Raw genomic sequence first — 26,599 nt, forward strand, 5'->3', positions numbered from 1 at the left:
GTGGACTCGGTAAGAGTCTATTGTCCTGCTCAAACTCCATGTGTGGGGGGCAATTTCTCATTAGGGATCAGGCCAAATTTGATTTTTGATGGTAAATTTAACTATTTACAAAGCAAAAGGTACATAAAATATTGTAGCCTACACCTTATGGACAGCTATGTGTTCCATAATAATTCACCACATTTCTTTCAAGGTAGGATTATAGCAATATTGTGTTATGTTTAAGCCTATTTACATGTATACTTCTAGTATTGTACCTAATGTTGGCTGTTAGGCTAAATGTATTTTTTTATTCTCCAATTGCAGACAATGACCCAAAACACACTACCGCCCGGGTTTGCATTACAAATGAGGGCATAAACTGGGACAAGACGCCAGCAGAGTAAGTTTCAAACTTTTCAGTCAGAAATTAAAACACACATGATGTGTCAATATATGGGAAAATACAAGTTTAAAAATGTTGACCAATCGATTGGTTGAAAGAACAGATGACTCTTGGTTGATCAAGATTCATTTTAGTAGGGGAACCCTACACTATTTGTTTGTGTTTCTTACATCTGCAAACAGCTAGGTTGTTTTTTCTTAGCAAGTTGAGCCTAAATCTTATTAGCCACTAATTCTAATCGCTAGTTAGTTGGCTTGCTAGCTAATAAAATTACTGAGTCAGCACAAACGAAATTAGCTATACAGCCTGATAATACCAGTGATGGTGTAGGCTCTAAATCGCAAGTCAAATTGCAACATTTGGTTAAAAATAAGGCCTAGATTGTTTGCCCATATCGTGCAACCCTACGTGGCAGTGTGGAAATGATCTCAAATGAGTGCAGGAAATGCATAAATGGATAAATGCTGCATTTTCAGGGGGCTTGAGAAGTTGAATTGAACAGCATAAAACAATCAGAATGGAGAAAGACCCATTGAAATCACTTAGAATGTATGTGTTACCACCCTAGGGTCACGCACTACTCATTTTTATGTATTCTTTTATATATTGTTAGACCAGAAATGTTTTTGTGTTATTACATACAGGAATAACTATTGGATATCAGAGCAGCGGTAACTCACCAGCATCAACACCAGGAATATGACTTTCCCAAAGCAGATCCTTTGTTCGCACCCCCCAGGGCAATTGAACTGATTCCAGAAATTCCAGAAACATCGCCGGTGAAGGAAAGGTACTCGGAGTGGTCTTCTAGTCTGATTTAGGAGGCACGGACATCACCCACCACTTCCGAGTATATTACTCGCTAATGTTCAGTCTCTGGATAATAAAGTTGACGAGCTCAGGGCGCGGGTCTCTTTCCAGAGAGACATCAGGTATTGTAACGCATTCTGCTTCATGGAAACATTGCTCTCTCAGCATATACTGCCCGAATCGGTCCAGCCAGCTGAATTCTCAGTCCATCGCGCAGACAGGAATACATATTTTTTCGGGAGGAAGGGTGGGGGTGTATGTTTCATGATTAACGACTCATGGTGTAATTGTGATAACATACAGGAACTCAAGTACTTTTGTTCACCCAATCTGGAATACCACCCAATCAAATGCCGACCGTAATATCTCCCAAGATAATTCTCATTGGTTAATACCACGGTCGTCTATATCCCCCCTCAAGCTGATACCACGACAGCCCTCAAAGAACTGATCTAACCAATCGGAATCCACGCTTCAAGATTGTTTTGATCACGCGGACTATGTTCCCGGGTAGCTTCCGAGAATAATATTGACGAATACACTGATTTGGTGACTGAGTTTATCAGGAAGTGTATAGGAGAGGTTGTACCCACTGTGACTATTAAAACCTACCCTTACCAGAAACCGTGGATGGCAGCATTCATGCAAAACTGAAAGCGTGAACCACCACATTTAACCATAAAAAGGTGATTGGGAATATGTCAGAATACAAACAGTGTAGTTATTCCCTTCACAAGGCAAATCACAGGCAAACATCAGTATAGAGACAAAGTGGAGTCACAATTCAAAGGTTCAGACACAAGACGTATGCGGCAGGGTCTACAGACAATCACGGACTACAAAAGGAAAACCAGCCACGTCGCGGACACCAACGTGTTGCTTCCAGACAAGCTAAACACCTTCTTTGCCCGCTTTGAGGATAACAGTGCCACCGACACGGCACGCTACCAAGGACTGTAGGCTCGTCTTCTCCGTGGCCGACGTGAGTAAGACATTTAAGCGCGTTAACCCTCACAAGCTTAACGGCCCAGACGGCATCTCTAGCTGCATCCTCAGACATATTCAATCTCTCCCTATCCCAGTCTGCTGTCCCCACATGCTTCAAGATGGCCACCATTGTTCCTGTACCCAAGAAAGCAAAGGTCACTGAACTAAATGACTATCGCCGCGTAGCACTCACTTTTGTCATCATGAAGTGCTTTGAGAGACTAGTCAAGGATCATATCACCTCTACCTTACTGTCACCCTAGACCAACTTCAATTTGCTTACTGCCCCAATAGATCCACAGACGATGCAATCGCCATCACACTGCCCTATCCCATCTAGACAAGAGGAATACATATGTAAGAATAATGTTAATTGACAATAGCTCAGCATTCAACACCATAGTACCCTCCAAGCTCATCATTAACGTCAAGGCACTGGGTCTGAACCTCGCCTTATGCAACTGGGTCTTGGACTTCCTGACGGGAAGTCCAGGTGGTGAAGGTCGGAAGTGAATGTAGGAAACAACACCTCCACCTCGCTGACCCTCAACACTGGGGCCCCACAAGGGTGCGTGCTCAGTCCCCTCCTGTAGTGCCTGTTCACCAATGACTATGTGGCCAAGCACACCTCCAACTCAAATCATCAAGTTTGCAGATGACACAACAGTAGTAGAATTGATTACCAACAATGACGAGACAGCCTACATGGAGGAGGTGAGGGCTCTGTGAGTGTGGTGCTAGGAAAATAACCTCTCACTCAACGTCAACAAAGGAGATGATTGTGGACTTTAGGAAACAGCAGAGGGAGCACCTCCCTATCCACATTGACAGGACCGCAGTCAAAAGGGGGAATGCTCCAAGTTCCTTGGCATACACATCACTGACAAACTGAAACGGTCCACTCACACAGACAGTATGGTGAAGAAGGCACAACAGCACCTCTTCAACCTCAGGAGGCTGAAGAAATTTGGCTTGTCACCGAAAACCCTCACAAACTTTTAAAGATGCACAATCGAGAGTATCCTGTCAGGCTGTATCGCCGCTTGGTACGGCAACTGCACCAGCCGCAATCCAGAGGGTGGTGCGGTCTGCCCAATGTATTACTGGGGGCAAACTACCTGCCCTTCAGGTCACCAACAGGATCCAATGTCACAGAAAGGCCAGACAGATCATCAAGGACAACAACCACCTGAGCCACTGCCTGTTCACCCTGCTATCAACCAGAAGGTGAGGTCAGTACAGGTGCATCAAAGCTGGACCGAGAAGCTGTTTTTCAGTCTCTATCTCAAGGCCATCAGACAGTTAATTAGCCATCACCAGCACATAGAGGCTGCTGCCTATATACATAGACTTGAAATCACAGGCCACTTTAATAGATGGAACACTAGTCATATGTATATTCTGTATACTATTCTACTGTATCTTATTCTATGCAGCTTGGACATTGCTCGTCCATGTATTTTTATATTCTTAATTCCACTCCTGCACTAGATTTGTGTGTATTGGGTATATGTTGTGTAATTCTTAGATATGACTTCTAAGATATTACTGATTAACATGACCTCAATAACGCAGGCACATCCAGAGTCCCCTGCGCTGACACATGCAGAAAAAAAAAAAAATATATATATACATATATATATATATTTAATTTTGTTTAAAAGCTCTGATGAGACCAAGAGAACAATAAACACTTTTCAATGAAAAAACAGAAATCCACTTTGGGTAAAATTTTTACAAAAATATACATTTTAAAGACTTCTGTTTTCAAAGATGTAGCCTACGTACGATGCAATACTTGTGATAATTTTAAGGAGAACAAAAACACTGTAGCCTACATTTGAACACCTCCGCAAAAGCTGAACATGGTCGGTCAATCAACAATGGCCGCAGCGTGAATAAGGTCTATTGGAGACACTGTGCATGCATGGTTCTCATGAGACATTTCAATAATAGCAGCAACTGTTATGAGTCTTTCGATGAGAGTGGATTTAGTAAGGCGATTACTAAAGCTTACCTAACTACCTACTCAAATCTAAATTCAGTTACGTACTGTATTCCTATCAACATTTTTATAATTCTAAAAGTATTTATTTAAAGTTGAACTCTTTTTAAAAAACTAAATAGGTCCTGTACATGTTGTGAAAATAACTGTAGAATAGTGTAGGGGATTGGGAGAAGGAAGTTCTTGGGGCAGATTACCTGGTTTGGGCAGTGCCTTCTGGAAGCCTCTCTGTACCGGCAGCAGCATCTCAGATACAGACACTTTCCTCCAGTGGGAGAATCTGTTCGAACACACACAAAGATGCACGCACGCACACACACAAACGGTCTAAAAGCTCCTCCATGAGTAAACATGTCTGATTCAAAATCCAATTTTAAATCAATTGTAATTTGAATGACAGAGACCATGTACTTACATAGTACTCTCTGTTTTCATGGTAGGCTGGGAGTCAGGGACAATGCTGCTGTCTGTTAGATGGAATGAGGGTAAAGGGAAATAACCGGTGTGTTTACAGTCATTACATTTGTGTTACATTTATGAGAGATGTATTACAGAGAAAATGTGAATGCCCAAGTGACTGCCACAACCTATCTACATTTGTTTTTAAATGACATGTTGTCATTAAGCAGACACTTATCTAGAGCAACTAAATAGTCAGTGCATTCAATTTAGTTAGGACAACCAGATATCAGTCATTGTATACAGTATATAAAGTGTGAAGGAACTGTACCAAGAAGCTCCTCTTCCTCTGCCTGGTCAGTTTGGACCATCTCCACCACTTTGTCCACTGGGATGTGCTGCAAGACGAGTACCGGTACAATAATTAAACTGCTGCTACTACCTCCTGCTACTGCTCCTCGTTAGTCAGGTACAACTAATAATGATAGACTTATAGAATTACCACTACAGATGCTACTACTACAACCATAGCTATATATAATGTGGTGCCCGCCGGACAACTTGACCGGGAAGATTTTAATTTACCGGCCATTTGAGGAATTTACTGAACCCATATGCATTGGGTGCATAACTCATTATGGCGTCCACCTACGGTGCTCAAAATGACAGAAATCTGATTTAGATGATGATAAAGCATCTTAACAGAACAAGTAAGGAAGCAGCCAATAAATGCAATTTGCGGGAAAACAGCGCACCTGATAGCGGTTCCATATGTGAGAGAGATGCAAATCTCTGTTAAATTTAGAAAGAGGGGGGTGTGAGTATAATTTTTCTTGAGTAGAATGTTAAGACAATTCTTGCGCATTCATTGTTTCATTGTGTGAATCACTTGCCCGTGGATATTTTTTTTATTAACCAATTCCCCATTACATGTCACCAGTAGTAAATATACACATCATTTGGTTATACACATTTCTGTTGGTGCATGTATTAATTACAGTCATGTATCATTCTCATTCTCGGAGTGGAAACGCTTTTTGCAGAGTTCACAACCTGCTACACTTGTGAGAAAGAAGTTTTAGTTTATTTCATAACCATAATTTACAAGATTTGTTTTTTGTTTGTTTGGAGTGCTCCATGTAAGCAATGAGTATGTGTCAGGTTTCTCTGTCCTGATTATTTCGAGGGAGCGCAAGCGCCTGAGCACACATAGAAGTACCTCGCCTGCTGCACAGAAATGTAGGATTTTGCATTTTATTTTTTACATCCACTGCAAATGAGAATATTTAAAACATGATATATACACAGCATATATATTTTTTTGGGGAGGGGTATTTTACCCCCTTTTCTCCCCAATTTTGTGATATCCAATTTGCGATCTGGTCTTATCGCTGCAACTCCGTAACAGGCTCGGGAGAGGCGATGGTCGAGTCATGCGTTCTCCGAAACATGACCCGCCAAACTGCGCTTCTTAACACCTGCCCGCTTAACCCAGAAGCCAGCCGCACCAACGAGGAAACACCGTTCAACTGATGACCGCAGTCATCAGTTGAGGAGTCACTTGAGCGCGATGAACCAGGTAAAGCCCACCCTGCTAAACCTTCCCCTAATGATGCTGTGCGCAGCCCTACGGGACTACCGGTCATGGCCGGTGGTGACACAGCCTGGGATCGAACCCAGGTCTGTAGTGACACTTCAAGCAATACGATGCTGCGCCACTTGGGGAGGCAAATAATGATATATTAAATCTATAGTTTCTCACCGTAATCGATTTTGAAAATCGTTCCAACAATCTCCCCGTTGATAATCACCAATCCTCAGTATGAAAGAGCAATTAAAGTTACAGAACTAATGCTCCATTGGCCTATAGGCTTTGACTTCCATGCGCTCATTTCTTTAGCATCCAATGGATCACGGTGTATTAATTTCCATTAATGAATAAAAAAATATTTTGCAATGGGATTTTCTTCCTCCCGGTCATTTTGGCCAGCAACAGTTTTCATTTATTTTTAGGGGGCCAAAAGCCGGTAATTGCCGGCTAACAGAAACCCTGCTATAAATGTATAATAATTACTCCAATATTACCATATCGCAATGTCACTACTATTAGGAGCGTACTGTCCAGGCGGTGTACTTGTACATAAAGCTGACGCATGCTACAGAAACAGGAGATTGGCCCAAAGGACAGTAGCCTTTCTGGCACTGACAAGGCTACCTAGAACATACTTACTACAACTATTGCTACAGCTACTAGTACGATTATCAATGAAAAACTACTATCCGTTGTACTACCACTCCTAACAGTTAGGAGAAAGACCAGACCAACCCTGCGGTATTTCTCTGCCACAGGTCCAGCTCTGGTGTCCTGCTTGGTAGCTTTGCTCTGTGATAGAGCAACCACCGCATCCATCTGGGGAAAAAAATAATAAACTTTTAGGAGCAAATCCCAACTTCCACTCTGTCATATACGAGAGATATTTCAACTGACGTTGGTGTTAGGACTTCCCCCTCAGTGCTGCTGCCTATGCTACAGGAGGGTTTAGCTTCCATCTAGTCTCAAGTACATTACTCTAAGGGACAAATCCTTACTTAAATTTAAGTTGAATTTTCACTTAGTCTCCCATTGGTATCGATGTGTTAGGGTGAGAATTGCAGTATCTATGTAATGGCAAAGTGCATCTGGAATTTTTACTCAAATCTCCCATTGACAGTGAGAGATTGACTGTCAGTTACACAAAATAGTTACATACATCTCCAGTTAGGATTGGGACACTACTGAGTAGTACAGTAAATACAATAAAATAAAAAGCATAGTGCATTTGGAAAGTATTCAGATGCCTTAACTTTTTCCACATTTTGTTACGTTACAGCCTTATTCTAAAATTGATTTTTTTTTTTCCACATTAATCTACACAAAATACCCAATAATGACAAAGCAAAAACAAAATGATGAAATATCATATTTACATAAGTATTCAAACCTTTTACTCAGCACTTTGTTGCATTACCTTTGGCAGTGATTACAGCCTTGAGTCTTCTTGGGAATGACCCTACAAGCTTGGCACACCTGTCGTTGGGGAGTTTCTCCCATTGCTCTTTGCGGATCCTCTCAAGGTTTGTCAGGTTGGATGGGGAGCATTGCTACAAGGCTATTTTCAGGTCGCTCCTGAGATGCTCGATCGGCTTCAAGTCCCGGCTCTGGCTGGGCCACTCAAGGACATTCAGAGACTTGTCCCAAAGCCACTCCTGTGATGTCTTGGCTGAATGCTTAGGGTTGTTGTCCTGTTGGAAGGTGAACCTTCGCCCCAGTCTGAGGTTCTTGAGCAATCTGGAGCAGGTTATCAACGATCTCTTCGTACTTTGCTCTGTTCATCTTTGCCTCGACCCTGACAAGTCTCCCAGTCCATGCTGCTGTAAAACATCCCCACAGCATGATGCTGCCACCATCATGATTCACCGTAGGGAGTGTGCAAGGTTTCAACGTAGTGATGTGACGCTTGGCATTCAGGCCAAAGAGTTCAATATTGGTTTCATCAGACCAGAAAATCTTGTTTCCCATGGTCTGAGAGTCTTTTGGTGCCTTTTGGCAAACTCCAAGCGGAATGTCATGTGCCTTTTACTGAGGAGTGGCTTCCGTCTGGCCTCTCTACCATAAAGTACTGCAGAGATGGTTGTCCTTCTGAAAGGTTCTCCCATCTCCACAGAAGACCTCTAGACCTCTGTCAGGGTGACCATCACCCTGACAGAGGTCACCTCCCTGGCCAAGGCCCTTCTCCCCCGATTGCTCAGTTTGACCGGGCGGCCAGCTCGAGTCTTGCTGGTTCCAAACTTCTTCCATTTAAGAATGATGGAGGTGTGTTCTTGGAAACCTTCAATGCTACAGATATTTTTTAGTACACAATCCACAATCCGACACAATCCTGTCTCCGAACTCTATGGACAATTCCTTCAACCTCATGGCTTGGTTTCTGCTCTGACATGCACTGTCAACTGTGGGACCTTATATAGACAAGTGTGTGCCTTTCCAAATCATGTCCAATCAATTGAATTTACCACAGATGGACTCCAATCAAGCTGTAGACACATCTGAAGGATGATCAATGGAAACAGGACGCACCTGAGCTCAAATTCGAGTCTCATAGCAAAGGGTCTGAATACTTATGTAAATAAGGTACTTCTCCTAAAATGTCTAAAAGCCTGTTTTTACTTTGTTATTATGGGGTATTGTTTGCAGATTGCTGAGGAAAAACATGTCTCAATCCATTTTAGAATAAGGCTATAACGTAACAAAATGTGGAAAAAGTCAAGGGGTCTGAATACTTTCCTAAGGCACTGTATATCTGTAATTAATGCATGAATGTAAATGTAACTCCATTTTTATGGTAAGTCCTTCTGCACCTGCTCCCTCCTGCTGTGGCTCAGTGTAATGCCAGGGGCGGCGTTGTAGTAGGGTTTGGCCGTCCTCAGCTCCCCCAGGCCCGACTGGCCTTGCCTCTCACACGACCTGACCAGCTCTATAGCCGGCTTCACTTTGGGCCTGCTGCCTCTGGGAGTGGCTAAAGTAGGAAGGGAATCCATCAAAGAGCAACATTAAAAACACACAAACACATACCATTCAACAAAGAGAAAGCAAAAAGACAAATCGCTTTCAACAGAACTAAATAACAAAGTAGTGTTCTATTTTACTCTATTCCACTCTATTTAGGTAGAGGCAGATGTACACTACAGGCCAAGAGTATGTGGACACATTATCGTCAAACATCTCATTCCAAAATCATGGGCATTAATATGGAGTTGGTCCCCCTTTGCTGCTATAACAGCCTCCACTCTTCTGGGAAGGCTTTCCACTAGATGTTGAAACATTGCTGCGGGGACTTGCTTCCACTCAGCCACAAGAGCATTAGTGAGGTCGGGAAATTAGGCCTAGCTCACAGTCGGCGTTCCAATTCATCCCAAAGGTGTTCGATGGGGTTGAGATCAGAGCTCTGTGCAAGCCAGTCATGTTCTTCCAAACCGATCTTGACAAACCATTTCTGTATGGACCTTGCTTTGTGCTAGGGGGCATTGTCATGCTGAAACAGGAAAGGGCCTTCCCCAAACTTTTGCCACAAAGTTGGAAGCACAGAATCATCTGGAATGTCATTGTATGCTGTAGCGTTAAGATTTCCCTTCACTGGAACGAAGGGGCCTAGCCCGAACCATGAAAAACAGCCACAGACCATTATTCCTCCTCCACCAAACCTTACAGTTGGCACCATGCATTCGGGGAGGTAGCATTCTCCTGGCATCCACCAAACCCTTACTGTCCATCAGACTGCTAGACGGTGAAGTGTGATTCCAGAGAAAGCATTTCCACTCCTCCAGAGTTCAATGGCGGCGATATTTACACCACTCCAGCCAACGCTTGGCATTGAGCATGGTGATCTTAGGCTGTTGTGCGTGCGGCTGCTCGGCCATGGAAACCCATTTCATGAAGCTCCCGATGAACAGTTCTTGTGCTGACCTTTCTTCCAGAGGCAGTTTGGAACTCGGTAGTGATTTTTGCATCTGAGGACATACGATTTTTATGCACTTTGCGCTTCAGCACTCAGCGATCGTGTTCTGTGAGCTTGTGTCGCTTACCACTTTGAGGCTGAGCCGTTGTTGCTCCACTTCACAATACCAGCACTTACAGTTATCAGGGCAGGTGTTCTTGGAAAGATGGCATCCTATGACGGTCCCACGTTGAAAGTCACTGAGCTCTTCAGTACGGGCCATTCTGCTGCCAATGTTTGTCTATGGAGATAGCATGGCTGTGTGCTCGATTTTATACACCTGTCAACAACGGGTGTGGCTGAAAAAAATAGAATCCACTAATTTGAAGGAGTGTCTACATACTTTTGTGAGGGGTACCCACATGCTGCCATAACAACGCTAAAGGGGCTGGCTCCTGTCCCCCTCCCTCCTCCACTGCTGGTGATGAACGTGCTGGACTCAGACACCCTCCTCTTGGCTGGAGTCACCATCTGGGATAACAAACAGTGTGTGTATGTGTGCATTTCATTATAAGACCATACTCAGTTAGAATATCACACAAGCCACCAATGGTATGTACTAACTGGTGTTCTGCAGTCTTTGTTCACTTACAGTAGTACACTGTGCCAAGCTTTACATGGCATCAAATACTCCACACCAGCAATGATTTCCTGCTAACTCAGATAACCACTGGGAAGTAACTAGCTAGTTATCAGCCACCTGTAAGGGTCCAGAGGGGTGAGGGGGTAGCAGACAGGGGACACTGTCCCTCTCTCTCTCCACGTCAGCGTCGGGGGACATCTGACTCTCGGGAACAAGAGCCTGTTTGGATATGACTGTCTGTCAGTCTCACTTCCTAACATTTCCCAGGCAATGCAATCACATAGCGCAAATACATTGGTATGCATGGTGGTTGGAAGACATTTGCTGTGTGTTGGAACACCAATACTGTTTTATATTCAGGGAATAACTCACTCAAAACCCCTAATTCCTCTGATTTACATTGTTAAATAACGCAAATATGGCCTTTGTTTCTGCATTTCGCCGTTATAAGTTAGGGAGCAACACAAAAATTGTTGTGGAAATCCGCAAAGCTCAAGTGGAATACAAAACCCACAATTCAATGCTCTTTCTAGAAAGGCTGGCTAGCCAGGTAGTTTTTAAACACATGTAACTGCTATTTCCTGCAATCTAGAGCTAAAATAAATACCCCATTAGGCTGTGGTGCTTGGCAAAGTAAAAAAATATATACATCACCAGTAAAAAGTTTGGACACACCTACTTGTTAATTTTTACTATTTTCTACATTGTAGAATAATAGTGAAGACATCAAAACTATTAAATAAAACATATGGATTCATGTAGTAACCAAAAAAGAAAAAGTGTTAAAAAGCTTTGCACACTCTTGGCATTTTCTCAACCAGATTCACCTGGAATGCTTTTCCAATAGTCTTGAAGGAGTTCTCACATATGCTGAGCACTTGTTGGTTGCTTTTCTTTCACTCTGTGGTCCAACTCATCCCAAACCATCGAAATTGGGTTGAGGTCGGGTGATTGTGGAGGCCAGGTCATCTGATGCAGCATTCTATCACTCTCCTTCTTGGTCAAATAGCCCTTACACAGCTTGTGTTGTGTCATTGTCATGTTAAAAAAACTAATGATAGTCCCACGAAGCGCCAACGAGATCGGATGGCATATTGCTCCAAATCAAATCAAATTGTATTTGTCACATACACATGGTTAGCAGCTGTTAATGCGAGTGAAGCGAAATGCTTGTGCTTCTAGTTCCGACAATGCAGTAATAACCAACGAGTAATCTAACTAACAATTCCAAAACTACTACCTTTTACACACAAGTGTAAAGGGATAAAGAATATGTACATAAAGATATATGAATGAGTGATGGTACAGAACGGCATAGACGAGATGCAGTAGATGGTATCGAGTAGAGTATATACATATGAGATATTATTATTATTATATTATTATTATATTATGAGTATGTAAACAAAGTGGCATAGTTTAAAGTGGCTAGTGATACATGTATTACATAAAGATGCAGTAGATGATATAGAGTACAGTATATACGTAGACATATGAGATGAATAATGTAGGGTATGTAAACATTATATTAGGTAGCATTGTTTAAAGTGGCTAGTGATATATTTGACATCAATTCCCATTATTAAAGTGGCTGGAGTTGAGTCAGTGTGTTGGCAGCAGCCACTCAATGTTAGTGGTGGCTGTTTAACAGTCTGATGGCCTTGAGATAGAAGCTGTTTTTCAGTCTCTCTGTCCCAGCTTTGATGCACCTGTACTGACCTCGCATTCTGGATGATAGCGGGGTGAACAGGCAGTGGCTCGGGTGGTTGTTGTCCTTGATTATCTTTATGGCTTTCCTGTGACGTTGGGTGGTGTAGGTGTCCTGGAGGGCAGGTAGTTTGCCCCCGGTGATGCGTTGTGCAGACCTCACTACCCTCTGGAGAGCATTACGGTTGTGGGCGGAGCAGTTGCCGTACCAGGCGGTGATATAGCCTGATAGGATGCTCTCGATTGTGCATCTGTAGAAGTTTGTGAGTGCTTTTGGTGACAAGCCAAATTTCTTCAGCCTCCTGAGGTTGAAGAGGCGCTGCTGCGCCTTCTTCACGATGCTGTCTGTGTGGGTGGACCAATTCAGTTTGTCTGTGATGTGTATGCAGAGGAACTTAAAACTTACTACCCTCTCCACTACTGTTCCATCGATGTGGATAGGGGGGTGTTCCCTCTGCTGTTTCCTGAAGTCCACAATCATCTCCTTTGGCCACGCAGTCGTGGGTGAACAGGGAGTACAGGAGAGGGCTCAGAACGCACCCTTGTGGGGCCCCAGTGTTGAGGATCAGCGGGGTGGAGATGTTGTTACCTACCCTCACCACCTGGGGGCGGCCCATCAGAAAGTCCAGTACCCAGTTGCACAGGGCGGGGGTTGAGACCCAGGGTCTCGAGCTTGATGACGAGTTTGAAGGGTACTATGGTGTTAAATGCTGAGCTGTAGTCGATGGACAGCATTCTCACATAGGTATTCCTCTTGTCCAGATGGGTTACGGCAGTGTGCAGTGTGATTGAGATTGCATCGTCTGTGGACCTATTTGGGCGGTAAGCAAATTGGAGTGGGTCTAGGGCAGGGGTGTCAAAGTCAAATGGACGGAGGGCCAAATAAAAAATTTAGCTACAAGCCGAGGGCCGGACTGTTCGAATGTTCATTGAATTTTTTTTAAATGACGCATATAGTCTAGTGAACCTAATTGAACCTACTGAAAACCTAACAAATATATTCCAATATGATCAGATAAATAAAGCAATATTTTCTTATGGCTCTGTCAGTAATCTTTAATTTTCAACAGACACAAAAGACAAATTTCCTTTATATAAAAATCCCCATAACATGAACATTAAATGAAAGAAACCGGTATTCAAGGCACCATCAGTAGCCTATATTTTATATTTTAGCAAAAGTGGGCTAAATTTACTTCAAAGAAAAAAACAATAATAGCAATTTTCTATCATCCACTCAACTGAAATATTTTTAAAATATAATTGGATTGAAATACAATAAAATAAAGTGCAAATGTCATGTTTTGTCATTTATTATCTTGTCTTGTCCCTGTGCTTCCCATTCTATTCGTTTCCCTCTGCTGGTCTTATTAGGTTCTTTCCCTCTTTCTATCCCTCTCTCTCCCCCTCCCTCTCTCACTCTCTCGCTCTCTCTTCTCTCTATCGTTCCGTTCCTGCTCCCAGCTGTTCCTATTCCCCTAATCAATCATTTAGTCTTCCCACACCTGTTCCCGATCCTTTCCCCTGATTAGAGTCCCTATTTCTTCCTTTGTGTTCCGTTCCTGTCCTGTCGGTTCCTTGTCTAGAATTCACCGTGCTGTGTTTGTGTATCGCCCTGTCGTGTCGTGTTTTCCTCAGATGCTGCGTGGTGAGCAGGTGTCTGAGTCTGTCTGGTTCAAGTGCCTTCCCGAGGCAACCTGCTGTTCACCTGCTGTTCAAGATCGAGTCTCCAGTTTGTCCTCGTCATTTCGAGTGAAAGTTGTGTTTTTTGTTTGTATTTACTTTACTGGATTAAAGACTCTGTTTTCGCCAAGTCGCTTTTGGGTCCTCTTTCACCTGCATGACAGAAGGAACCGACCAAGGAATGGACCCAGCGACTTCAGACGCTCGTTACACTGCCGTCGAGATCCAAGGAGCCATGCTCGGCAGACACGAGCAGGAATTGTCTGCTGCTCGCCATGCCGTGGAGAACCTGGCCGCTCAGGTTTCCGACCTCTCTGGACAGTTCCAGAGTCTACGTCTCGTGCCACCTGTTACTTCCTGGCCTGCCGAGCCTCCAGAACCTAGGGTTAATAACCCACCTTGCTACTCCGGGCAGCCCACTGAGTGCCGCTCCTTTCTCACGCAGTGTGAGATTGTGTTCTCTCTCCAACCCAACACATACTCTAGAGAGAGAGCTCGGGTTGCTTACGTCATTTCACTCCTTACTGGCCGGGCTCGAGAATGGGGCACAGCTATCTGGGAGGCAAGGGCTGATTGCTCTAACAAGTTCCAGAACTTTAAAGAGGAGATGATTCGGGTTTTTGACCGTTCAGTTTTTGGTAGGGAGGCTTCTAGGGCCCTGGCTTCCTTATGCCAAGGTGAACGGTCCATAACGGATTATTCTATTGAGTTTCGCACTCTTGCTGCCTCTAGTGAGTGGAACGAGCCGGCGCTGCTCGCTCGTTTTCTGGAGGGACTCCACGCAGTGGTTAAGGATGAGATTCTCTCCCGGGAGGTTCCTTCAGATGTGGACTCTTTGATTGCTCTCGCCATCCGCATAGAACGACGGGTAGATCTTCGTCACCGGGCTCGTGGAAGAGAGCTCGCATCAACGGTGTTTCCCTGCTCCGCATCGCAACCATCTCCCTCCTCTGGCTCAGAGTCTGAGCCCATGCAGCTGGGAGGGATTCGCATCTCGACTAAGGAGAGGGAACGGAGGATCACCAACCGCCTGTGCCTCTATTGCGGAGTTGCTGGACATTTTGTTAATTCATGTCCAGTAAAAGCCAGAGCTCATCTGTAAGCGGAGGGCTACAGGTGAGCGCTACTACTCAAGTCTCTCCATCAAAATCCTGTACTACTTTGTCGGTCCATCTACGCTGGACCGGTTCGGGTGCTACATGTAGTGCCTTGATAGACTCTGGGGCTGAGGGTTGTTTCATGGACGAAGCATGGGTTCGGAAACATGACATTCCTTTCAGAGAGTTAGAGAAGCCTACGCCCATGTTCGCCTTAGATGGTAGTCATCTTCCCAGTATCAGATTTGAGACACTACCTTTAACCCTCACAGTATCTGGTAACCACAGTGAGACTATTTCTTTTTTGATTTTTCGTTCACCGTTTACACCTGTTGTTTTGGGTCATCCCTGGCTAGTATGTCATAATCCTTCTATTAATTGGTCTAGTAATTCTATCCTATCCTGGAACGTTTCTTGTCATGTGAAGTGTTTAATGTCTGCCATCCCTCCCGTTTCTTCTGTCCCTACTTCTCAGGAGGAACCTGGCGATTTGACAGGAGTGCCGGAGGAATATCATGATCTGCGCACGGTCTTCAGTCGGTCCCGAGCCAACTCCCTTCCTCCTCACCGGTCGTATGATTGTAGTATTGATCTCCTTCCGGGGACCACTCCTCCTCGGGGTAGACTATACTCTCTGTCGGCTCCCGAACGTAAGGCTCTCGAGGATTATTTGTCTGTGTCTCTTGACGCCGGTACCATAGTGCCTTCTTCCTCTCCGGCCGGGGCGGGGTTCTTTTTTGTTAAGAAGAAGGACGGTACTCTGCGCCCCTGCGTGGATTATCGAGGGCTGAATGACATAACGGTTAAGAATCGTTATCCGCTTCCCCTTATGTCATCAGCCTTCGAGATTCTGCAGGGAGCCAGGTGCTTTACTAAGTTGGACCTTCGTAACGCTTACCATCTCGTGCGCATCAGAGAGGGGGACGAGTGGAAAACGGCGTTTAACACTCCGTTAGGGCATTTTGAGTACCGGGTTCTGCCGTTTGGTCTCGCCAATGCGCCAGCTGTTTTTCAGGCATTAGTTAATGATGTTCTGAGAGACATGCTGAACATCTTTGTTTTTGTCTATCTTGACGATATCCTGATTTTTCTCCGTCACTCGAGATTCATGTTCAGCACGTTCGACGTGTTCTACAGCGCCTTTTAGAGAATTGTCTCTACGTAAAGTCTGAGAAGTGCTCTTTTCATGTCTCCTCCGTTACTTTTCTCGGTTCCGTTATTTCCGCTGAAGGCATTCAGATGGATTCCGCTAAGGTCCAAGCTGTCAGTGATTGGCCCGTTCCAAGGTCACGTGTCGAGTTGCAGCGCTTTTTAGGTTTCGCTAATTTCTATCGGCGTTTCATTCGTAATTTCGGTCAAGTTGCTGCCCCTCTCACAGCTCTTACTTCTGTCAAGACGTGTTTTAAGTGGTCCGGTTCCGCCCAGGGAGCTTTTGATCTTCTAAAAGAACGTTTTACGTCCGCTCCTATCCTCGTTACTCCTGACGTCACTAGACAATTCATTGTCGAGGTTGACGCTTCAGAGGTAGGCGTGGGAGCCATTCTATCCCAGCGCTTCCAGTCTGACGATAAGGTTCATCCTTGCGCTTATTTTTCTCATCGCCTGTCGCCATCTGAGCGCAACTATGATGTGGGTAACCGTGAACTGCTCGCCATCCGCTTAGCCCTAGGCGAATGGCGACAGTGGTTGGAGGGGGCGACCGTTCCTTTTGTCGTTTGGACAGACCATAAGAACCTTGAGTACATCCGTTCTGCCAAACGACTTAATGCCCGTCAAGCTCGTTGGGCGTTGTTTTTCGCTCGTTTCGAGTTTGTGATTTCTTACCGTCCGGGTAGCAAGAACACCAAGCCTGATGCCTTATCCCGTCTGTTTAGTTCTTCTGTGGCTTCTACTGATCCCGAGGGGATTCTTCCTTATGGGCGTGTTGTCGGGTTAACAGTCTGGGGAATTGAAAGACAGGTTAAGCAAGCACTCACGCACACTTCGTCGCCGCGCGCTTGTCCTAGTAACCTCCTTTTCGTTCCTGTTTCCACTCGTCTGGCTGTTCTTCAGTGGGCTCACTCTGCCAAGTTAGCTGGTCATCCCGGTGTTCGAGGCACTCTTGCGTCTATTCGCCAGCGCTTTTGGTGGCCGACTCAGGAGCGTGACACGCGCCGTTTCGTGGCTGCTTGTTCGGACTGCGCGCAGACTAAGTCGGGTAACTCTCCTCCTGCCGGTCGTCTCAGACCGCTCCCCATTCCTTCTCGACCATGGTCTCACATCGCCCTAGACTTCATTACCGGTCTGCCTTTGTCTGCGGGGAAGACTGTGATTCTTACGGTTGTCGATAGGTTCTCTAAGGCGGCACATTTCATTCCCCTCGCTAAACTTCCTTCCGCTAAGGAGACGGCACAAATCATTATCGAGAATGTATTCAGAATTCATGGCCTCCCGTTAGACGCCGTTTCAGACAGAGGCCCGCAATTCACGTCACAGTTTTGGAGGGAGTTCTGTCGTTTGATTGGTGCGTCCGTCAGTCTCTCTTCCGGGTTTCATCCCCAGTCTAACGGTCAAGCAGAGAGGGCCAATCAGACGATTGGTCGCATACTACGCAGCCTTTCTTTCAGAAACCCTGCGTCTTGGGCAGAACAGCTCCCCTGGGCAGAATACGCTCACAATTCGCTTCCTTCGTCTGCTACCGGGTTATCTCCGTTTCAGAGTAGTCTGGGTTACCAGCCTCCTCTGTTCTCATCCCAGCTTGCCGAGTCCAGCGTTCCCTCCGCTCAAGCGTTTGTCCAACGTTGTGAGCGCACCTGGAGGAGGGTGAGGTCTGCACTTTGCCGTTACAGGGCACAGACTGTGAGAGCCGCCAATAAACGCAGGATTAAGAGTCCAAGGTATTGTTGCGGCCAGAGAGTGTGGCTTTCCACTCGCAACCTTCCTCTTACGACAGCTTCTCGTAAGTTGACTCCGCGGTTCATTGGTCCGTTCCGTGTCTCCCAGGTCGTCAATCCTGTCGCTGTGCGACTGCTTCTTCCGCGACATCTTCGTCGCGTCCATCCTGTCTTCCATGTCTCCTGTGTCAAGCCCTTTCTTCGCACCCCGTTCGTCTTCCCTCCCCCCTCCCGTCCTTGTCGAGAGCGCACCTATTTACAAGGTACATAAGATCATGGACATGCGTTCTCGGGGACGGGGTCACCAATACTTAGTGGATTGGGAGGGTTACGGTCCTGAGGAGAGGAGTTGGGTTCCGTCTCGGGACGTGCTGGACCGTTCACTCATTGATGATTTCCTCCGTTGCCGCCAGGATTCCTCCTCGAGTGCGCCAGGAGGCGCTCGGTGAGTGGGGGGTACTGTCATGTTTTGTCATTTATTATCTTGTCTTGTCCCTGTGCTTCCCATTCTATTCGTTTCCCTCTGCTGGTCTTATTAGGTTCTTTCCCTCTTTCTATCCCTCTCTCTCCCCCTCCCTCTCTCACTCTCTCGCTCTCTCTTCTCTCTATCGTTCCGTTCCTGCTCCCAGCTGTTCCTATTCCCCTAATCAATCATTTAGTCTTCCGACACCTGTTCCCGATCCTTTCCCCTGATTAGAGTCCCTATTTCTTCCTTTGTGTTCCGTTCCTGTCCTGTCGGTTCCTTGTCTAGAATTCACCGTGCTGTGTTTGTGTATCGCCCTGTCGTGTCGTGTTTTCCTCAGATGCTGCGTGGTGAGCAGGTGTCTGAGTCTGTCTGGTTCAAGTGCCTTCCCGAGGCAACCTGCTGTTCACCTGCTGTTCAAGATCGAGTCTCCAGTTTGTCCTCGTCATTTCGAGTGAAAGTTGTGTTTTTTGTTTGTATTTACTTTACTGGATTAAAGACTCTGTTTTCGCCAAGTCGCTTTTGGGTCCTCTTTCACCTGCATGACAGCAAAAATCTATTAATCAAAAACAACACTTTGTTTAAGGAGAAGTAACATGCAGTGAAAACAAATATTAAACTTTAACTTTTAAACTTGAACTGAGTAAAAACTCTAAATATGTGATTGCACAGTAATGTTCACTTGTTTGAGGTTGAGGGTGATACTTGGTGGTGTCCCATCTTTTCCACAAATTCATCAATGTTCGGGGTAAGGCTCTGAGCTGAGGAAATCCTCAGAATTGAGTGGAGCTGTTCAGCAGTAAGTCGACTTCTGTGTGATGTTTTGTTCAAGTTCATCAAAGAAAACAGTTGTTCACACAGGTATCTGCTGCCAAACATAGACAACGTTTGAGCAGCCTGGATGCGCAGCTGGGGCATTGTGTCGGGGAGGAAACGGGCGAACTCCGCAGCACCCACTGCCGCATATTTTGCCCTCAGTGCATCATTGCATTGGAGGTCAATCAACTCCATTTGGAGGTTTGGTGGTGAGCTTTCCACGTCAACAGCAAATGGGTTACCGAGCAGTTCCAACCTGCTTTTTTGTGCTTCAAAGTCAGCAAATCGGCGTCGAAAGTCAGCGGCAAGCATACCTATTTTATCAGCCAACTGTGCGCTCGGGAACGCACTGGTAGAGAGCTTCTCTTTCATGGTCTGGCAGCTGGGAAAGTGGCTCAAATTTTCTTTCCGCATCTGCGTCTCCCACAGAGTCAGTTTGGTTTTAAATGCCTTCACTGTACTGTACATATATCAGAGATGACACGATCCCGACCCTGCAGCTGCAAGTTCATTGCATTCAGATGACTCGTAATGTCACACAGAAAAGCCATTTCACACAGAAACATTTCGTCTCGGAGTTGTGTTGTGTCTTTCCCTTTGCTGTCCAAGAACAGACAAATCTCCTCACGAAGCTCGAAACATCTTTGAAGCACCTTTCCCTGGCTTAGCCATCGCACCTCTGTGTGATAAGGCAAATCACCATGCTCCGTTTCTAACTCCGTCAGAAATGCCTTGAACTGGCGGTGATTCAAACCTTTGGCTCTGATAAAGTTAACTGTGCGCGTGATGATGCTCATTACATGCTCCATTTTCAAGGCTTTACCGCACAACGCTTCCTGGTGTATGATACAATGATAAGCTGTCAGCTCACCTGTCGCGTTTTCCTCTAGCATCTTTTCCGTTACCTCACCGCCAGTCCGCTCCTGTGTCCACACATCGCAGGTGCTCCGTCGGTTGTCAAACCCACGAGTTTTTCCCAAGGCAGCTCCATCTCATTTACACATCTTGACACCTCTTCATACAAATCATGCCCCGTAGTTGTGCCATGCATAGGACGTAAAGCCAAAAACTCCTCTGTCACGCTTAGGCTGGAGTCCACTCCGCGGATGAAAATTGACAACTGGGCAATGTCAGAAATGTCGGTGCTCTCATCCACAGCCAAGGAATATGCCATGAAATCTTTTCCCTTTTTCACAAGCTGCTCTTTTAGATTGATGGACAACTGGTCTACTCTCTCGGCAATGGTGTTTCTGCTCAGACTCACATTTAAAAAGAGTTGCCTTTTTTCTGGGCAAACTTCGTCACAAACTTTAATCATGCAGTTTTTGATGAAATCCCCCTCCGTAAATGGCCGGGCTGATTTAGCGATCTCTTCTGCCAAAATAAAACTGGCCTTGACAGCAGCCTGGCCTTGTGATTTGGCTTTTTTGAACAGAGCCTGTCGAGATTTGAGGCCTCGTTTTAATTCCTCTGCCTTTTGTAGCCTTTGTTCCATGTCCATATTCTTGTTTTTGTCCGCGTGTTTCGTTTCATAATGTCGTCTCAGATTATACTCTTTCAGTACCGCCACACTTTCTCCACACAGAAGACACACAGGTTTTCCAGCTACCTCCGTGAACAAATACTCCGACTCCCACCTTGTTTGAAACCCCGGTTCTCAGTGTCCACCTTCCGTTTGGCCATTTTTGATGGGTATCTGAAAGTTAATTTTACTGTGATGCTGACAACTGCTGTGCCAATAAATATTGAAATGAAGCAGCCTACTGCTCGGTGCGTCACCGTTGCATTGTGGGAAATGTAGTATTGGTGCGTGTAAAAGATCTGCGGGCTGCCGGCTTGCTGCGGTCTGCGGGCCGGTTCTAATAATAAATCAAGATCATCCCAGGGGCCGTAAAAAACCTTCTCGCGGGCCGGATGTGGCCCGCGGGCCTTGACTCTGACATATGTGGTCTAGGGTGTCAGGTAGGGTGGAGGTGATATGGTCCTTGACTAGTCTCTCAAAGCACTTCATGATGACGGAAGTGAGTGCTACGGGGCGGTAGTCGTTTAGCTCAGTTACCTTAGCTTTCATGGGAACAGGAACAATGGTGGCCCTCTTGAAGCATGTGGGAACAGCAGACTGGGATAGGGATTGATTGAATATGTCCGTAAACACACCAGCGAGCTGGTCTGCGCATGCGCTGAGGGCGCGGCTGGGGATGCCGTCTGGGCCTGCAGCCTTGCGAGGGTTAACACGTTTAAATGTTTTACTCACCTCGGCTGCAGTGAAGGAGAGTCCGCATGTTTTGGTTGCGGGCCGTGTCAGTGGCACTGTATTGTCCTCAAAGCGGGCAAAAAAGTTATTTAGTCTGCCTGGGAGCAAGGCATCCTGGTCCGTGACTGCGCTGGTTTTCTTCTTGTAGTCCGTGATTGACTGTAGACCCTGCCACATACCTCGTGTCTGAGCCGTTGAATTACGATTCTACTTTGTCTCTATATTGACGCTTAGCTTGTTTGATTGCCTTGCGGAGGGAATAGCTACACTGTTTGTATTCGGTCATGTTTCCGGTCTGTTACTTGAACTCTGAAGCATTTATTTGTCCTGAAATTTCTGAGGCTGGTAACTCTAATGAACTTATCCTCTGCAGCAGAGGTAATTCTGGGTCTTCCTTTCCAGTTGCGGTCTTCATGAGAGCCAGTTTCATCATAGCGCTTGATGGTTTTTGCGACTGCATTTGAAGAAACGTTCTAAATTCTTGAAATTATCTGGATTGACTGAGGTCTTAACCTCTCTAGAGTACGTGGGACGGTAGCGTCCCACCTGACCAACATCCAGTGAAATTGCAGAGCACCAAATTCAAATACAGAAATACTGATTATAAAAATTCCGAAAACATACAAGTGTTATACTTAGGTTTAAAGATTAAGTGCTTGTGAATCCAACCACAGTGTCAGATTTCAAAAAGGCTTTACGGCGAAAGCATACCATGCGATTATTTGAGAACATCGCCCAGCAGACAAATCATTACAAACAGTAACCAGCCAAGTAGAAGTTACACAAGTCAGAAATAGAGATCCAATTAATCACTTACCTTTGATGATCTTCATATGGTTTCACTCAGAAGACATTCATTTACTCAATAAATGTTTGTTTTGTTCGATAAAGTCTCTCTTTATATCCAAAAACCTCAGCTTTGTTCGCGCATTTCCTTCAGTAATCCACAGGCTCAAACGCAGTACAATTGATAGGAACATGTCAAACGACGTTTATATTCAATCCTCAGGTTGTTTATAGCCTAAATAATCGATAATATTTCAACCGGACAATAACGTTGTCAATATAAAAGGTAAACAAGAAAGGCGTGCTCTCGGGATTGCGCATGAAAAAGCTCTGTGACACTTTAGGGTCCAGTCATTCAGACTGATCTTACTCCCTTATTTTTCAGAATACAAGCCTGAAACCATTTCTAAGGACTGTTGACATCTAGTGGAAGGTATAGGATCTACAATTTTAGTCCTAAGTCCATGGATACTGTAATGGCATTGTATAGAAAACTACAACAACAACAAAAAATCCTACTTCCTGGATGGATTTTTATCAGGTTTTCGCCTGCCGAATCAGTTCTGTTATACTCACATACATTATTTTAACAGTTTTGGAGTGTTTTCTATCCAAATATACCAATTATATGCATATCCTAGCTTCTGGGCCTGAGTAGCAGGGAGTTTACCTTGGGCACGCTTTTCATCCGGAGGTGAAAATAGTGCCCCCTACCCTAGAGAAGTTTTAAAGTAATGATGGATTGTCGTTTCTCTTTGCTTACTTGAGCTGTCCTTGCCATAATATGTACTTGTTCTATTACCAAATAGGGCTATTTTCTGTATACCACCCCTACCTTGTCACTACACAACTGATTGGCTCAAACGCAAATGAACTTTTAACAAGGCACACCAGCTAATTGAAATGCATTCCAGGTGACTACCTCATGAAGCTGGTTGAGAGAATGCCAAGACTGGGAGAATCTCAAATATATTTTGATTTGTTTCACACTTTTTTGTTTTTGGTTACTAAATGATTCCATATGTGTTATTTCATAGATTTGATGTAGTCAGTATTATTCTACAATGCAGAAAATAGTAAAAAATTAAGAAAAACGACTGGTACTGTATATATATATTCATTTTTTGCAACAAAGTCCACAGGGTAGGACAGCAACAATCTTGGGGAGAACCCCGTATGAACTATCATTACAATCCGAGAGCGCAGATTTTTTGGCCTTTCCACTGTAAAATTTCTGTCTACTTGTAAGATGATCAGGGAGTAGAATACACAAGATGCTAATGCTTACCTGGGAGCAGTTGTCATCCATAACAATCTTGACTGTGGTCTTCACGACAGAGGTTCTTCTCTTGCCCACAAACGACTGACAGGAAACAAGGAAACAGGCATTTTTATCAGTATATCGCCCCCAAGATATGCAGACTATTTGGAAAGTATTCAGACCCCTTGACTTCTTCCACTTTGTGTTACGTTACAGCTTTATTCTAAAATGTATTAAATACATGTTTTCCCTCTTCAATCAACAGACAACCCCCCATAATGACGAAGTGAAAATGGGATTTTAGACATTTTTTCACACTTATTAAAAATAAAAAACTGATACTTTACTTAACTATTCAGACCCTTTGCTATGAGACTCAAAATTGAGCTCAGGTGCATCCTGTTTCCATTGACCATCCTTGAGATGTTTCTACAACTTGATTGGAGTCCACCTGTGTTAAATTCAATTGACTGGACATGATTTGGAAAGGCACAGAATGTCCCACAGTCGACAGTACATGTCAGAGCAAAAACCAGGCCATGAGGTCGAAGGAATTGTCCGTAGAGCTCCGAGACAGGATTGTGTGGAGGCACAGATCTGGGGAAGAGTACCAAAACAATGCTGCTACATTGAAGGTCCACAAGAACACAGTGGGCTCCATCATTCTTAAATGGAAGAAGTTTGGAACCACCAAGACTATTCATAGAGCTGGCCGCCTGGGCAAACTGAGCAACCGGAGGAGAAGGGCCTTGGTCAGGGAGGTGACAAAGAACCCGATGGTCACTCTGACAAAGTTCCTCTGTGGAGTCCCTCTGTGTAGATGGAAGAGTCTTCCATAAGGACCACTATCAATTCAGCACTCCACCAGTAAAAGGCACATGACAGCCCGCTTGGAGTTTGCCAAAAGGCACCTCTAGTCTGATAACCAATATCGAACTCTTTGGCCTGAATGCCAAACGTCTAGTCTGGAGGAAACCTGGCACCATCCCTACGGTGAAGCATGGCGGTGGCAGCACCATGCTGTGGGGATGTTTTCAGCGGCAGGGACTGGGAGACTAGACAGGATCGAGGGAAAGATGAACAGAGCAAAGTACAGAGAGATTCTTGATGAAAACCTGCTCCAGAGTGCTCAGGACCTCAGACTGGGGCGAAGGTTCATCTTCCAACAGGAAAAAGGCCCTAAGCACACAACCAAGACAACGCAGGAGTGGCAGGAGTCTTTGAATGTCCTTGAGTGCCCCAGCCATAGCCTGGACTTGAACCCGATCAAACATCTCTGGAGAGACCTGAAAATAGCTGTGCAACGACACTCCCCATCCAACCTGACAGAGCTTGAGAGGATCTGTAGAGAAGAGTGGGGGAAACTCCCCAAATACAGATGTGCCAAGCTTGTAACGTCATACCCAATAAGACGCAAGGCTGTAATCATTGCCAAAGGTGCCTCAACAAAGTACTGAGTAAAGGGTTTGAATACTTACGTAAATGTGATATCTGTTTTTAATTTGTAATACATTTGCAATATGTTATGCTTTGTTTATTAGGGGGTGTTTTGTGTAGAGTGATGAGGGACAAAAACTTTTAGAAATGATCCATTTTAGAATAAAGTTGTAACATAACAAAATGTGGGAAAAATCAAGGGGTCTGATTACTTTCCGAATGGACTTTAAGCCTCCAACAGTTAGGCCAAAAAACACATTCATTATCATGGATTGATTTGTGAAATCTGCGGGGGAAAAGTTGTAAAAAAATATTTTATGATCAGTTTTGCCTTGTAGTTCACAAAGAATAAGATTACATAGGGCCACAGTTCATAGGGCCACAGTTCTCAGGCTTAGGGGCCATCTTGTCTCCTGTTAGCAGGGTAGTATTCACTAGAAACCAAACAGAACAAAACCTGCCGAACAGGAGAAGGACATACCTGAACTTGTCCAATAAGAAACTTTTTTGTGTTGGAAAACGTTCTTTGTTGCAAAATGTTTTCCTACGGTGCGCACTAATGAATACACTGCGGTAGATATAAACGCTACCTACTTTGTTCTTGTTTCCGTAGACGCTCCTGGCTGCCTGCATGATGTCCAGGGAGGAGCTGAAGTGGATGGTGAGGTGGGAGCCCTCCACCCCACTCACACACAACGGCTCTGTCAGCTTTAACTTCAGCACCCTCCTCCTACCCTCCTCTGGACAGAGAGCACACGTGAAAGTACACAGCAGGGTGTTTTCCCGAACACACACAAGGGCATTTTCAGTGCACACACACCAGGGCGTTTTTAGTAATATGAAATGTGCAGAAACTTTGCAGATATAAATGTATTGAATAGAGTTGACGCCATGGCGGACAGTCATATCTGTTCTACGCAACACATTCTTTCCACCCTACTAGATGGGCATTAGAGGGCTAGCTTTGACTTGTGGGATGAGAGAAAAGGTGAGTGTTTGTCCATATACGTTTGGTTACCTGTGACCGTGTAACTGTGGACTTCATTCTCAGGGATACAGGCTGTGTCCCACTGACCCTCCTGTGGAAAAATTCCAATACAAATGTTTTGCTGACCTGCAAGGGTAACCAGTCCTACCACTGATCACCCTAATTCTGAATCTATCCTATCCACCTAACACAGACTCTAGACTCTGAGGGAAAGTCAATTCCAAATATAGCACGTAATGCTGCCAATGGTAGAGTGAATAATTGATGCATATATTATACAGATTATACAAAATAGAAAAGGTAAGCCATGTGGCTACAGCAAGTAGATTTGATCAACATTCAGTTTAGGACTCAATTCACTTTGTGCATTACTGTACGTCAAATAAACCTTGGTGATGGTCAGTAAGGGGTGGTTTCCTGGATCCAGATTAAGCATAGCTCTGGACTTTAATGGAGATTCTCCATTGAGAATGATTTAAAATCCAGGACTAGGCTTAATCTAGGTCCGGGAAACCACCCCTTAGTGTTCAC

The 26,599-nt window shown here is 44.9% G+C and overlaps 1 protein-coding gene across 3 annotated transcripts in view; it reads right to left on the bottom strand.

Moving 5' to 3' along the window:
- The window catches only part of LOC124031891, a 54,901-nt gene that overhangs the window by 22,818 nt on the left and 5,484 nt on the right, over positions 1-26,599 (bottom strand). For all 3 annotated transcript variants that reach the window (XM_046343684.1, XM_046343685.1, XM_046343683.1), the window contains exons 13-22: positions 26,099-26,159; positions 25,675-25,820; positions 23,671-23,745; positions 10,821-10,922; positions 10,483-10,591; positions 8,985-9,142; positions 6,913-6,996; positions 4,918-4,984; positions 4,603-4,654; positions 4,385-4,467 (exon numbers count right to left, since the gene is read on the bottom strand). In XM_046343684.1, the coding sequence (XP_046199640.1) occupies positions 4,385-4,467; positions 4,603-4,654; positions 4,918-4,984; positions 6,913-6,996; positions 8,985-9,142; positions 10,483-10,591; positions 10,821-10,922; positions 23,671-23,745; positions 25,675-25,820; positions 26,099-26,159 (937 nt within the window). The remainder of the gene's footprint in view (positions 1-4,384; positions 4,468-4,602; positions 4,655-4,917; positions 4,985-6,912; positions 6,997-8,984; positions 9,143-10,482; positions 10,592-10,820; positions 10,923-23,670; positions 23,746-25,674; positions 25,821-26,098; positions 26,160-26,599) is intronic.

The sequence above is a fragment of the Oncorhynchus gorbuscha genome, linkage group LG03 (assembly GCF_021184085.1).
Source record: "Oncorhynchus gorbuscha isolate QuinsamMale2020 ecotype Even-year linkage group LG03, OgorEven_v1.0, whole genome shotgun sequence".
NCBI lineage: Eukaryota > Metazoa > Chordata > Actinopteri > Salmoniformes > Salmonidae > Oncorhynchus > Oncorhynchus gorbuscha.